Genomic DNA, 11,472 nt, shown 5'->3' with positions numbered 1-11,472 from the left:
CACTGCTTCTACATCTGGCTTAGATTTTCTTAAATAAATGATATGTCATGTGTTATTCATCTGAGGTTGTATTTAAATTATTTCCTGGTAAGGAGCAGATTGTTTTGTTATTATTATTTTCTGATATACAAAACCCTGGAATTGCAATAGGGTTTATGTAGCTACCGCAAGGATTGACGTAGGCACGATGTAGAGTTATTAAACAGGGTTTATTCTGGTCTTGACAACCCGTGAGAACTGCTCATGTCCGAAACAATAAAAAAACCATCACATCAGAATACATTCTTGTGCTTTGTTTCAATCAATCAAAAGTCATTAATCACAGAAACAAACAAACATTTAAAATATACACAAACCTCGTGAGTTGACATCCAAAAGGGGGTAACTAGCCTTTTATGAACTTAATATCTTCTTTTCTATCTTCTTTCTCACTTATTTCTTCTCTTTATCTAACTCTGAAATTTACTTTCTTCATATGTGGAGCTAATCGAGACCCAAACTGCAAGCAGCTGTACCCTCCAAATTCACCATAGGATGGTGGTGAACTATGGACATAAAGCTCAACAAAACATCAAATGCAAAAGACCGTTACAGTTTACTCTCTCTTTCCCATGACTACAGTTGGAGTTGCTGCAGCACCATAACCCTTTCCTATGTCTAATATAAAAAGGAAAAACAATAAGTGAGGCACAAAAGTAGCAACTATGATTTGTGAATACTAGATGACTACTATATGAATGTTCTGTTGAAGTGTGGCTTGAACTTGTTAAATGGACACATGACATTTTTTCGGTAAGTACATTTTCTTATCCTCTAAGGTCTGTGTCATCACTAGTGACACTAGCACTCACTCACCCTCACAAAACAAAACAAAAAAACGATTAAGTATTATAAAACTGGGATGATGAGGTCCATAAGGTGATGTTAAGAAATAAAAAGTTGATGCTAAGGGTGCCAGAGGGTCAAGGAGTCACATGGGAGGGTGTGAGTTTGTTATGTGAGTGAGTTCATGGAATCCTAGCATAATGTCACCATCTACAGGTGGCTTCTTAGAAATGTCACCTGACAATCGTGTTTCCACAGGAGAAATAGTATAGCAATAAGAGCACAGAGGCCTTATGTGCATTACTTAAAAATGAAAGGAAGATGCTATAAGGGGAAAGGAAAACAGCATCCAGAGCACCAGCGAAGGGTCTGAGAGTGGGTCCTAATGGTATGGCATGAAAATGGTACCTAACCTATAGTGGTCTTAAAAACACTCTATGAATATGCCTACCAGATAGGGTGACCATATTTTGATTTCCAAAAAAGAGGACACTTGGCCCAGTCATGATAAACTTTAATAATACCGTTTATTTAAAGAAAATTTTAACATATTTAAACGATACCTTCTGTGTGCAAAAAAATAACTTAAAAAACTTTGGAATTAAATAATGGTACAGAAATAATGCCTCATCTGTATAAGAAAAATTACCAGTAACAAAATATTTCCTTCTCTATTGAAGTTTTACTGAACAAACAAAAATCTGAAATATGTTTTCAACACAAGTATTCTATTCTTTCTTCTCAAAGTAATATTACAAAGCAGCAGTCATATGACATCTCTTTTAGAAGAAAAGTCATTTGTTTTCTTCATCCTCCTTTTCTGGCCATCCATATTTGTCTTTGGAGCAGATCTTTCTCAGCAGTTTTGGGTTGCTCAACAAATAAGAATGAAAGTCTTTGTAAGAAGTGTCTTTGAAATTATATTGCACAAACAGAATCCCCTTTAGTGACTCGACAGAAAGCTGGTTCCTCTCCTTAGTCCACTGGCTCTGCATTAGTGAGAAAACCCGGTCAACATTTGCGTTGTGTGAGGAAAGTGCAAAGACAAACTGTGCCATCTTCAGTAATTCTGAGCAACATGTGATCCTTTTGGCCTTCTCAAAATATTTGGTCCACTTCTGGTTCACTGGTAGTCCACTGAAGTCCTCATCGCTGATGCACCTCTCTGTGAAATTTTTCAGATTGGTGACCTGGTCAAAGCATTTGACATCATCAATTTCTGCGCCCTTCTCTCCTAGGTACTTGATGCAGACTTCAACATCATTCCAGTCTGGTGGCTCACTCAGATCTCTTCCATGAGAGCCATCCACTTCTCAAGATACTCCAGACATGCACTGTACAGGCCTTGAACATCAGCACAGAACTGGTCACATTCCTTACCAAGTCCATCTTTACACTTTTGTGCCAGTAGTCCCTTAACTTTAAGGGACATGAAGTTTTTGCTCTTGCGTTCAAGAAGAATGGTGTGGACACCGTTCAGTATTTCTTTAACCTCCATAATGGACAGGTTTTCTTTGTCCATTTCTTGAATGTTTGTGTGGAACACAGACATGAGTGAGTGCATGTGCCAGAGGTAGATCTCACTGAAGTCATTTTCAAAAAACTTCTTGATCACAATGGGTGGCTTTCTGCTGAGAGAGAAAGAATGCCTTTAAAGCTGGAAACATCTGTACCATCCTTTCAATGCCTGGGAGCAATGACAGCCACCTTGTCTTGCTGTGAGAAAGCATTGCTCTGTATACAATATCAACAAATTCACAGTACTCCTTCAGGTTCTCAGTGCGCACTGTGTAAATGTGGAAATACTGATAGATTTTGAACATGATGTTCTCAATGTCAATGTCTATTGTGTCTACCCCATGATGAACACAGTTATTCAAAAGGTGTGCTGGGCATGCCACACCAATCAGATTCTTGTTCTGAAGTAACCTCTTTAAATTGGCAAACACATTCTTTCCTCCGTCATCACGTCGGATTCCTCCAAAATTTGTGTTGCAGTTGTCTCCAGTAAACGTAACACATTTTTCAGACAATTTGTTTTTTGCCAGTGTTTCTGTGAGGTATTGTGCAATGGTTTCTGCTGTCTCATTTGGCGTGTTCCTAACCTCAATTAATTTTGTTTGCACGCCACCATTCTTCCAGTCAAAGTACTGAATTATGATTGGGAATATTTTCTCTGCTCCATGGTTACTTCCATCAGTAGAAATGCCACAGTACTGGATTTCATTTAGAGCTTCACGAGTGAGTTCCACTGAATGTGGTGTTATCACACCATTGACAATAGCTTCAGTCTTGGTGTGAGCACTGCTGAGCTGGAAATGCTCTTTTTAGCAACATACAAGTGCAATCCATGGATCTGTAGCTATTGTGATGCTTCACAGTATGAAATGCCAGTGCACCTTCTGCTGCAGATACAGCAGCATCCTCATTTTTTCCAGGTGTAACAAAGAACTCAGTCAACTTACAAGATGAAGTTTCGCCTCGCACAGCCTTTTTATGTTTTTCTGTGTCCATGTGAGCAACAAGATCTCCGGCACCTTTGTTAGACACACAAACGTATGTGCCAGCTCTGCACACGGTGCACTCCGCCTCCCGTTTATTCCGACCGGGACGGTACGATGGAAATTTCTTTTTTAGTTCCTCTGAAAAGGTGCACTTGCACTTTGGCATATTTGAAACATCACCAGGCGCACTAGTATGCGCTGTCTGTCCCGTCTGTGAGCGCAGAAAAACCACCCACAAAGCAGCACGAGGCTGACGTCACACATATAGGTCCTCTGTAGGAAAACCTGGACATTTTCATCAATCTCGAAAATCCCCCCGGACAGAACGTGAAAAGTGGACATGTCCGGAGAAAAGAGGACGGTTGGTCACCCTACTACCAGACCATAGTTGACCCACCACCAAACCGGTCATGCTGGACAATGTTACAGGCAGCATAACATTTCACATTTGTTACATGTGCTCAGGGTGAACATGCAGGGCCCCTATGGTGGACCATGGTGCAGGGCAGTGATCACAGGGCCTACCAGAGGATGTCAGCCTGTTCTAAATGTTCTAAAAATTGTGCTTATTTTAGAGGAATGACCAAATTTCTTATTCAAATATTATGATCTTATAAATGAAGGAGCCCTATCATCTTTATCTAAAGCTCCATAGTATCATTATCAATCTACAAGTCTACCTTTTCATGAGTCTCAGGTCTAAATAAGTTTTTTTTTTTTGTTTGTTTTATACTGCATCTTGATTCAGATCATTTATGCCAATTTTCTACTGACTGTCTACACAACTTAAGGTTTTGAAGAGCACATACATGAGACATCTGCCCGTTTGCCATGGTGGTAGTGGTAGTTGAAAAGAAGCAGAAGACAACAGTTGAGGTGTATATGGCAATCCCACAGGACAGCAACATGAGGAAAAAAGGAGCATGGGAAAAATGAGAATGACGAGAGGCTGAAGGAACAACAGGAACAGATGTGAAAGGTAAAGTCCAAAATGGTCCCATTGGTAGTAGGAACATTATGAACTGTAACCCTTAAACTAGAAGAGTGGCTCTAGCAGGTTGTAGGCACAGCACTGTAGGTCTCTGTCCAGAGTGCAGTCCTAGGAACAACTAAGATAATGTGCAGAACCCTCAAAATCCCAGGAATCTGTTAGAGGACAGAAGCTTGAGGAACACAGACACAGAGAATAATAACAGAGAATGAACAAAGCATTATGCAGACGAGCAAGACTTTGATCTGTTTATCACCCTATAAGTCGTTGCTGGAACAAAGCTTTTTTTGAAGTTTGTTGTTAATGATCAAGGAAGTAAGCAAAACTCAATATGCAAAAGATGCAAGCTGTCAAGTAAAATCAATATATGTGTGATTGTGTGTCACAAATAACAACAAAAACATTTTTTGTGTGATATAAGGCCAGCAAAAGATCAATCTAATGTTATTGTTACCAAAGACTTTATTATGATTTCAGCTGATGTTTCCATTCAGTGTTACTAAAGTACATTGTGTTAGAAGAACAATCTTAATAGTCTATATGATATAACTTTAGCATTTGCATCATAAATCATTGCTTTTTTTGTTGCTGTATCATATTTCATTAACTTTTTGATCAGAAGATCAGAAGTAGGCCTGGTAGGCCAGCAAGTATCCATCGTTGTACATGTAGATCTGCTTGTTGGTGGGATTGTAGCTCAGACTAGCCATTCCTTTAGCTACCTTCTCCAGTCGTATTGCTAGTGAGTTGTCTTCTTTGCCTGTGGCTGTGTCGAAGGCGTAGAACACCTCCTCCCGGTAGTCATTAACGTAACGAGTCGCGTACATCACACCGCACACCATGAAGGCGTTGCTCACTGCCTTCTTGAACAGCCTCGTTTCCCACGTCTGTGTCACGTTGAGAGTCTTGGTCTCACCGTTCCAAACTAACCGGCTGATCACAAGGTTACCATGGTTACCTAGAGTGGCATAGAGAGCCCACAGTCCTGTCTCATCTGCCTCTACATCAACATCACTATTGAGCCGGCAATCATAGTAACAATAGGGGAACTTGTTGTTGAAACCCACACCGGTGCCTGGAAGAGTCACCCGTTTGACCTCGTTGGTCTCCAGGTCGTACCGGCACACGTCTGCAGAGCGGTAACAGTTATAGTACAGAGCTTTACCGTATAGCACAGCACTGGGACCCTCAATGGCGTTGGGATGGCTGTACGATGAGGCGAATGTAAAGTCTTTGTGGTTTGTTGACGCCATGAAATCTTCATAGTTTTGGTAAACACGTAGAGTGTTGCCCCAGATGTGGCTATTTGCCAGAGGCAGAACCCAGTAGCTGTATTTCTGGTCCTCGTTCTCCATCTGGGCTTGTTTGCCCCATGAACCAGAGATATAGCTCTTACCATAAGGACTGAGCTTGGTTGTTACAGGGTCACTGATGTTGGTGATCAGGCCCTTAAGGCAGTATCTGTCCTGACCTGGAAACAGAGAAATCAGAAGGAATGTCAAGTGATGATTTTAGAAATTTAAAAAAAGAAACATCCTCTATATAGACTGAATTATTTACTGGAAAACCAACACTTGGATGTCAATACATTTTTAGCATGTGCAAAACAGACGAAGAGGTGAATCACTCTATTAGGATTTTTTATTTCCACACAGTGTCAGATTGTTATCAAAAAGCTGGGTACATGATTTGCAAACTTTTTTGTTCTCCCCCTACACAAGCATTGCAATATATTTGCAGTAAAAACACTGAAAAACTGTCAGACTGAAAAACATATTTTTAATATCATGTCAAACACACATATGAAGAATTATTTTTTCTTAACTGATTAAATAAAAGGTTAATAACACTAATGGTTTTCAGTTTTCTAGGCTGCAGCAGTTTCAGTGTCACACACACTGAGAGATTACAGTAAAACAGACTCTCTGAGTCAAGCAGTGGAGAGTTTAAAACATGAGGATTTATTCCTCAGTTTATCCCTGATTTGTTGTCTGCTCTTGCTCCTTTCTGTTTCTGAGCTAACACTAGCTAATACTAACCAGTTAAACTAACAGCCAAATATCTAAAACATGGACATAGCTTCTGAGTCAGAGTGGTAAATCCAGTGTGCAAGTTTTAAACCTGCATTCTCTTTAATGACCAGCAGGGGGTGTCTCCTGGTTGCAAAAAGACTTGTAGCTACACAGGAACTCTGTGGTTGACAAGTTGGTGATGAGTGTGTGGTTTCATTCAACATTTAAACACAATATACAAAACAGAGTTACATTTTATTCAATATGATTCAAAATTGGTGACTGAGCCCATAAACAGTAAAGTGTTAACAGAGGTTAAATAAGTTAAATAAAGTAGAACACTTTTTGGAGCCACAGCTTCACGATCTGGTGGCCTTCAGATAGAATCCAGGTTTTTCTGATATTTATATGTACTGCTGTATTTCAGCAGTCACAGTGCTTTCTTACTACAAACTTCATTCAACCATTCACACAAGTGATTTTTTTCTACAGTATGTCCTTTATTAGAGACGATAGCTAATAACAGTATGCTTACAGTTGGTGCACGCGCACACACACACACACACACACACACACACACACACACACACACACACATACCTGTGAAGTCTTTGGGGATTGATTTGCAGGACTCCACATTATTCTTTAGGTAGCGCAGTTTCTCCTTCACAGCCTTCATGTTAACTACGTCAGCTGTTTCTAACCTGTCCACATGTGTCCGCAGTTTAACCACCTGTCACACAGTGAGAAGGTTAATTCATGGGAACACATATTACATTTCATTTTTAAACAGACTTACTTTTTAATTTTCATTTTATCATGACTAATCGAATGTCATTAATTTTTTTCCTCATTCTTCATCTTTTTTTTTGTTCTAGCTTGTGACTGATATATTGTAGCATATTTCTTGTATTACAGATTTGTTTTTTTAATGCATTGTGTTGCCACTTGCGATTTCACAATACCTCTTTGGAGAGCTTCTTTGTCTGTGCATTGTTCAGCTGGCTGTGGACAACACCAACGTCTGTCTCCAGCTGGCTGAGCTGCTGGCCCAGAAGGCGCAGAGACAGAGCAGAGTACAGGCCCTGGTTGTGCAGGTACTTGTAAGGCCCCAGCCTGGCTGTCAAGGAGGTAACCTGAGCCTGGATCTGAGGGAGACGCTGGCTGGATATCTTCAGCTGCAAGGAACAAAGAAACATAAAAAAAACTTCTGTGCATTGTCTTGATAACTGAATGACCAGAAAGACCGTGTGAGAGGCTTAACTCAAGCAAATTTGTGTGATCTCATAACTAGTGAAATAAAAATACAATTTGTTTTCACAACCTGCCTGGCAGTTTTGGTTCATTTGTTTATTGAGATTAAAGATATTTACCTTGAAAAGTGTTTAAGAAGTGCTGTTTGTGTTTTATCTGTTCTGGGCATATGAAAAATATCCTCCTGAATAAATTATATTTAATTAGCTAAATTAGCTAGGGTAAAAAAAAAATGCATATTGAACAACAGAAAATAAACTGTTAAGCACAACAAAGATGAAACCATTTTCACCGTAATAGTTACTTCATGCAGCAAATTTCAGGGTTAAAACTGAGGCCAGTGCTTAAGTGCCTAACTGGGTTGCCAGGAGAAAGCCTCTTCTCTCTAAAAATAACATGGCAGCGTGGCTTAGATTTACAAAGTTAAATCCAAATAATCTACAAGATTTCTGGGACATTTTCCTTTTGACAGACCACAGCACCACAGCACCACAGTTAGAGAAAAACAAACACAGCATTGCGGTGTCAACCATGAACTCCTCTGTATAGCAGAGTAGCCTAGAGTCAGATGTGAGGACATTTGTCCAGCAGCTAAAGCTTGGCCCAAACTGGGGCATACAATGATCCCAAGCACAGCAGCAAACTGTGCCTGGTTTGCTGCTTAGAGTTGCTGAAAGAGAAAAGAAGTCCTGTCTTCAACCTGATTGAAATGTTGTGGTGGGACCTCAAGAGATCTGTGCATAAACAAATGTCTGAACTGAAGTAAGGTTATAGACAGAGTGGGACAAAATTCCTCCACAATGAGGCTGATAAAGTCACGGCATGTGCTTAGTTTTTGCGTTTTGACTTTGTTTTTGTTAAATAAATAATGAAATGATTTAATGTGACATGTTGCAGTTCATTTCATTTTGTCTTAAAATAATTTGTTGAGGACCAGATATATATTTCTTTTTTATTATGACAGAGGTTGTACTTTTTTTATGATGACATGAGTCTCAGCAGTATACTCATACATTTTCTTGCTAATACAGCTTACAAGCATAAGCTATTAACATTCACAACTGTCATCCAAACAGAGTCACTTGTGATTCCAAAAAGTTAACATGCCTGTGGCCAAAACACTAACACTTAGGTTTCTTCCAAAGCCTGTGGAAGGTGTCACGCTACTCACTTCCAACTTTTATGTACATTATTCCCTTAACTCCCTGCAATTCCTTGTCAGTCAGTCCTCCATGTGCCACAGATACCGCAAAATTACACCTTTACACACACATACATGTATATATATACTTAGACACCCTATGCTATCCAGAAATACTCCCCTGCTCCTTCACACTCTCTTTCCACACTTTGATGCATTTACCTCCTCCTCTGTCCAGCCTTCCAGTGTCATAATTTACACTTTATTATTTTAATAAATAATAGAGGAAAGATAAAGACAAAATATGTATTATAAAGAATGCATCTTTGATGTATTTGGAAACTCTTGACATTGAACAGAATGGAGTTGTTTTATTTATATTTTTGTTAGTCAGGGTGGAATAGATTGACATTTCCAGTTTGACATTCATGAAATGTTCCGACAACAAAAATCTGAAATGCAAGTAGTAACAATGACACTAAAATAAATGAATTCCTACCTGTTCCGCCAGGCTGTTCAGAGATCCTTCACAGGTGTGAACCTGCTGTAACACAGTCTCATACTTCACAACAGGGAACGACCACACGGTGGAGTTTACCTCACACAGACACGAGTCGTTCTTCTTCAGGCCGAGCACCCGCTGAGCCCGGCCGTCACTCTGCAGTCACACACAGTAACACTGATGTAATATGCAACAGATATTCATAAAGTAGTATACATTCCAACTTTATGTTCTGTTTTCAAGTGTAGGATGTCAGGTACAACTCACTGTGACTGTGAACAGCAGCAGAAGCAGCAGCACCATGTTTACAGTTGGAGGAATGAAGCCAGGACTGATACCAGCAACTTTCTGCTTCTCTTTTCGCTAAATCGCAGATCTGAATGGACACACCTACCAAGTTTGGTTTTCGTCACTACTTCAGAGCCTTCAAAACATCTGCACAGATGTGAAACTGTAAAGAGGCCAAACTTTAGAATTTCACAACAGCTACGGTCAACTCAGGAGTTTTCCATTTCCTCATGCAATATCCTTTACATCCTTTTTATGCAATATCTTTTTCTTTTTCTTTTGCAATATCCTCTGCTTATACCTCTATTTACGAAGTCATTTATGAAACTTCTCACGCAGTTCTCAATAATACCAGAAAAAACTCGATACCCGGGCAAACAAACCCAAACATGTTTTATACTACATTAGGTTGTTATTTTAACCTTCTGAGGTCTACGTCATGATTGGTGGTGGCCCCTAACCCTAAGCATATGTTTTCCAGTCAGCGATAGAGTGAAAATGCAAATATTTTTTGTTGCATGTGAGAACATTTTTTAAAAAATTTTCGTCAATTTGGGAGAACAATTTTGATAAAGAACAAAATTCATGTCTTCTGGTTACATAGATTTTGGGTCATCAGTAATGATGACATCAGGGGTGACAGCGTGGCAGGTGAGCTTGTCAAAGCTAAGAGGTAGAATTTCTTTCTTAGTTTTGTTTTCTTAGTGTATCGTGTTAAATTAGTGTTCATATGTAGCAAACTGTGATATACAGGGTGGGCCATTTATATGGATACACCGTAATAACATGGGAATGGTTGGTGATATTAAAGTCCTGTTTGTGGCACATTAGTATATGTGAGGGGGCAAACTCCTCAAGATGGGTGGTGACCATGGTGGCCATTGAAGCGAGATCGATCAACTGCAGACCAGACAACAAACGACGGAGGCCCAGAAAAGTGCAATCAAACGATGAGTTTATTGACAACGGAGAACAACCGTCAGCATATGGCTTATTTGCTCTGACAAAAATACACTGGGTTCTGGTTTTATAGCATAGAGGATCACACCCCCACATACACGTCAATACAGGTCAAAAATACATTATGTCCAGTCATTGTTTACAGACAAGGGTACATCCTGTACATCTCTAATAACTATAAACAGACATATAACTTCTCTTTTTGATAACACCTTCCTTTTAAGGTAATAACTTCAAGCTTCAGGGCCTCTAAGGGCTAATAATGGACCCTCGTCCTCAATCACTAAGTAGACTAAATTGGCGCAGGTCTCAAATAAGAAGCAGAAGACACTTGGGCCTTCGCTCAGGCCTGCTACTAGATTTATGTGTATTGTAAGCATGCATGCAATTAACCTGCTAGGTTCTCATCTTCCCTCAACATGTATCACCTGGACACTCTCACCAGTGAAGCTTAAAACCCTCTGGGATGGAACATCAACTCTAAACAAGCACAGATATGCAATGTGTATAAAATGAACTCTACCTGTGAATAGAATGAATGTGATGACAAACATATTCAATGCAATATGAACCCTGTAAGAAATATTACTGATAAAATAATGCTGTAGAACATGTTATTAATGCATTTATCATAAGGCAGAGTATATGGCAGCAATAAAAGAATCTCTAAATCCCAACACCATTTAGAAGTCGGCCATCTTGGATACAACTTTTGTTTTTTCAATAGGAAGAGGACCATGTGACACCTCAAACTTATTGGTAATGTCACAAGAAAAACAATGGTGTGCTTGGTTTCAATGTATCTTTATTCTTTCATGAGTTATTTACAAGTTTCTCTTTGTTCACAACCATTGACATGTTGAAGAGGTTAACACGTGAGGAGAGGATCGAAATTGTGTTGATATCTGGTGAACGCAGTAACCGGGTCATTGCAGCAGATTTCAATGCAAGACACCAACCATTCCCATTTTATTACGGTGTATCCATATAAATGG

The 11,472-nt window shown here is 39.5% G+C and overlaps 1 protein-coding gene across 1 annotated transcript; it reads right to left on the bottom strand.

Annotated features, from left to right (window-relative positions):
• Positions 1 to 4,759: 4,759 nt before the first annotated feature.
• Positions 4,760 to 9,649, bottom strand: LOC100703682 (olfactomedin). Its single transcript, XM_003439552.5, has 5 exons — positions 9,497 to 9,649; positions 9,227 to 9,385; positions 7,298 to 7,510; positions 6,933 to 7,065; positions 4,760 to 5,791 (listed from the first exon to the last, which is right to left on the bottom strand). Exons 1-5 carry the CDS (start codon positions 9,530 to 9,532, stop codon positions 4,944 to 4,946), a joined length of 1,389 nt encoding a protein of 462 aa, XP_003439600.2. The 5' UTR covers positions 9,533 to 9,649; the 3' UTR covers positions 4,760 to 4,943.
• Between the last annotated feature and the right edge of the window lie 1,823 nt (positions 9,650 to 11,472).

This window comes from Oreochromis niloticus, linkage group LG7 (genome assembly GCF_001858045.2).
Source record: "Oreochromis niloticus isolate F11D_XX linkage group LG7, O_niloticus_UMD_NMBU, whole genome shotgun sequence".
Classification (NCBI taxonomy): domain Eukaryota; kingdom Metazoa; phylum Chordata; class Actinopteri; order Cichliformes; family Cichlidae; genus Oreochromis; species Oreochromis niloticus.
This window is presented reverse-complemented; position numbering and strand designations above follow the sequence as displayed.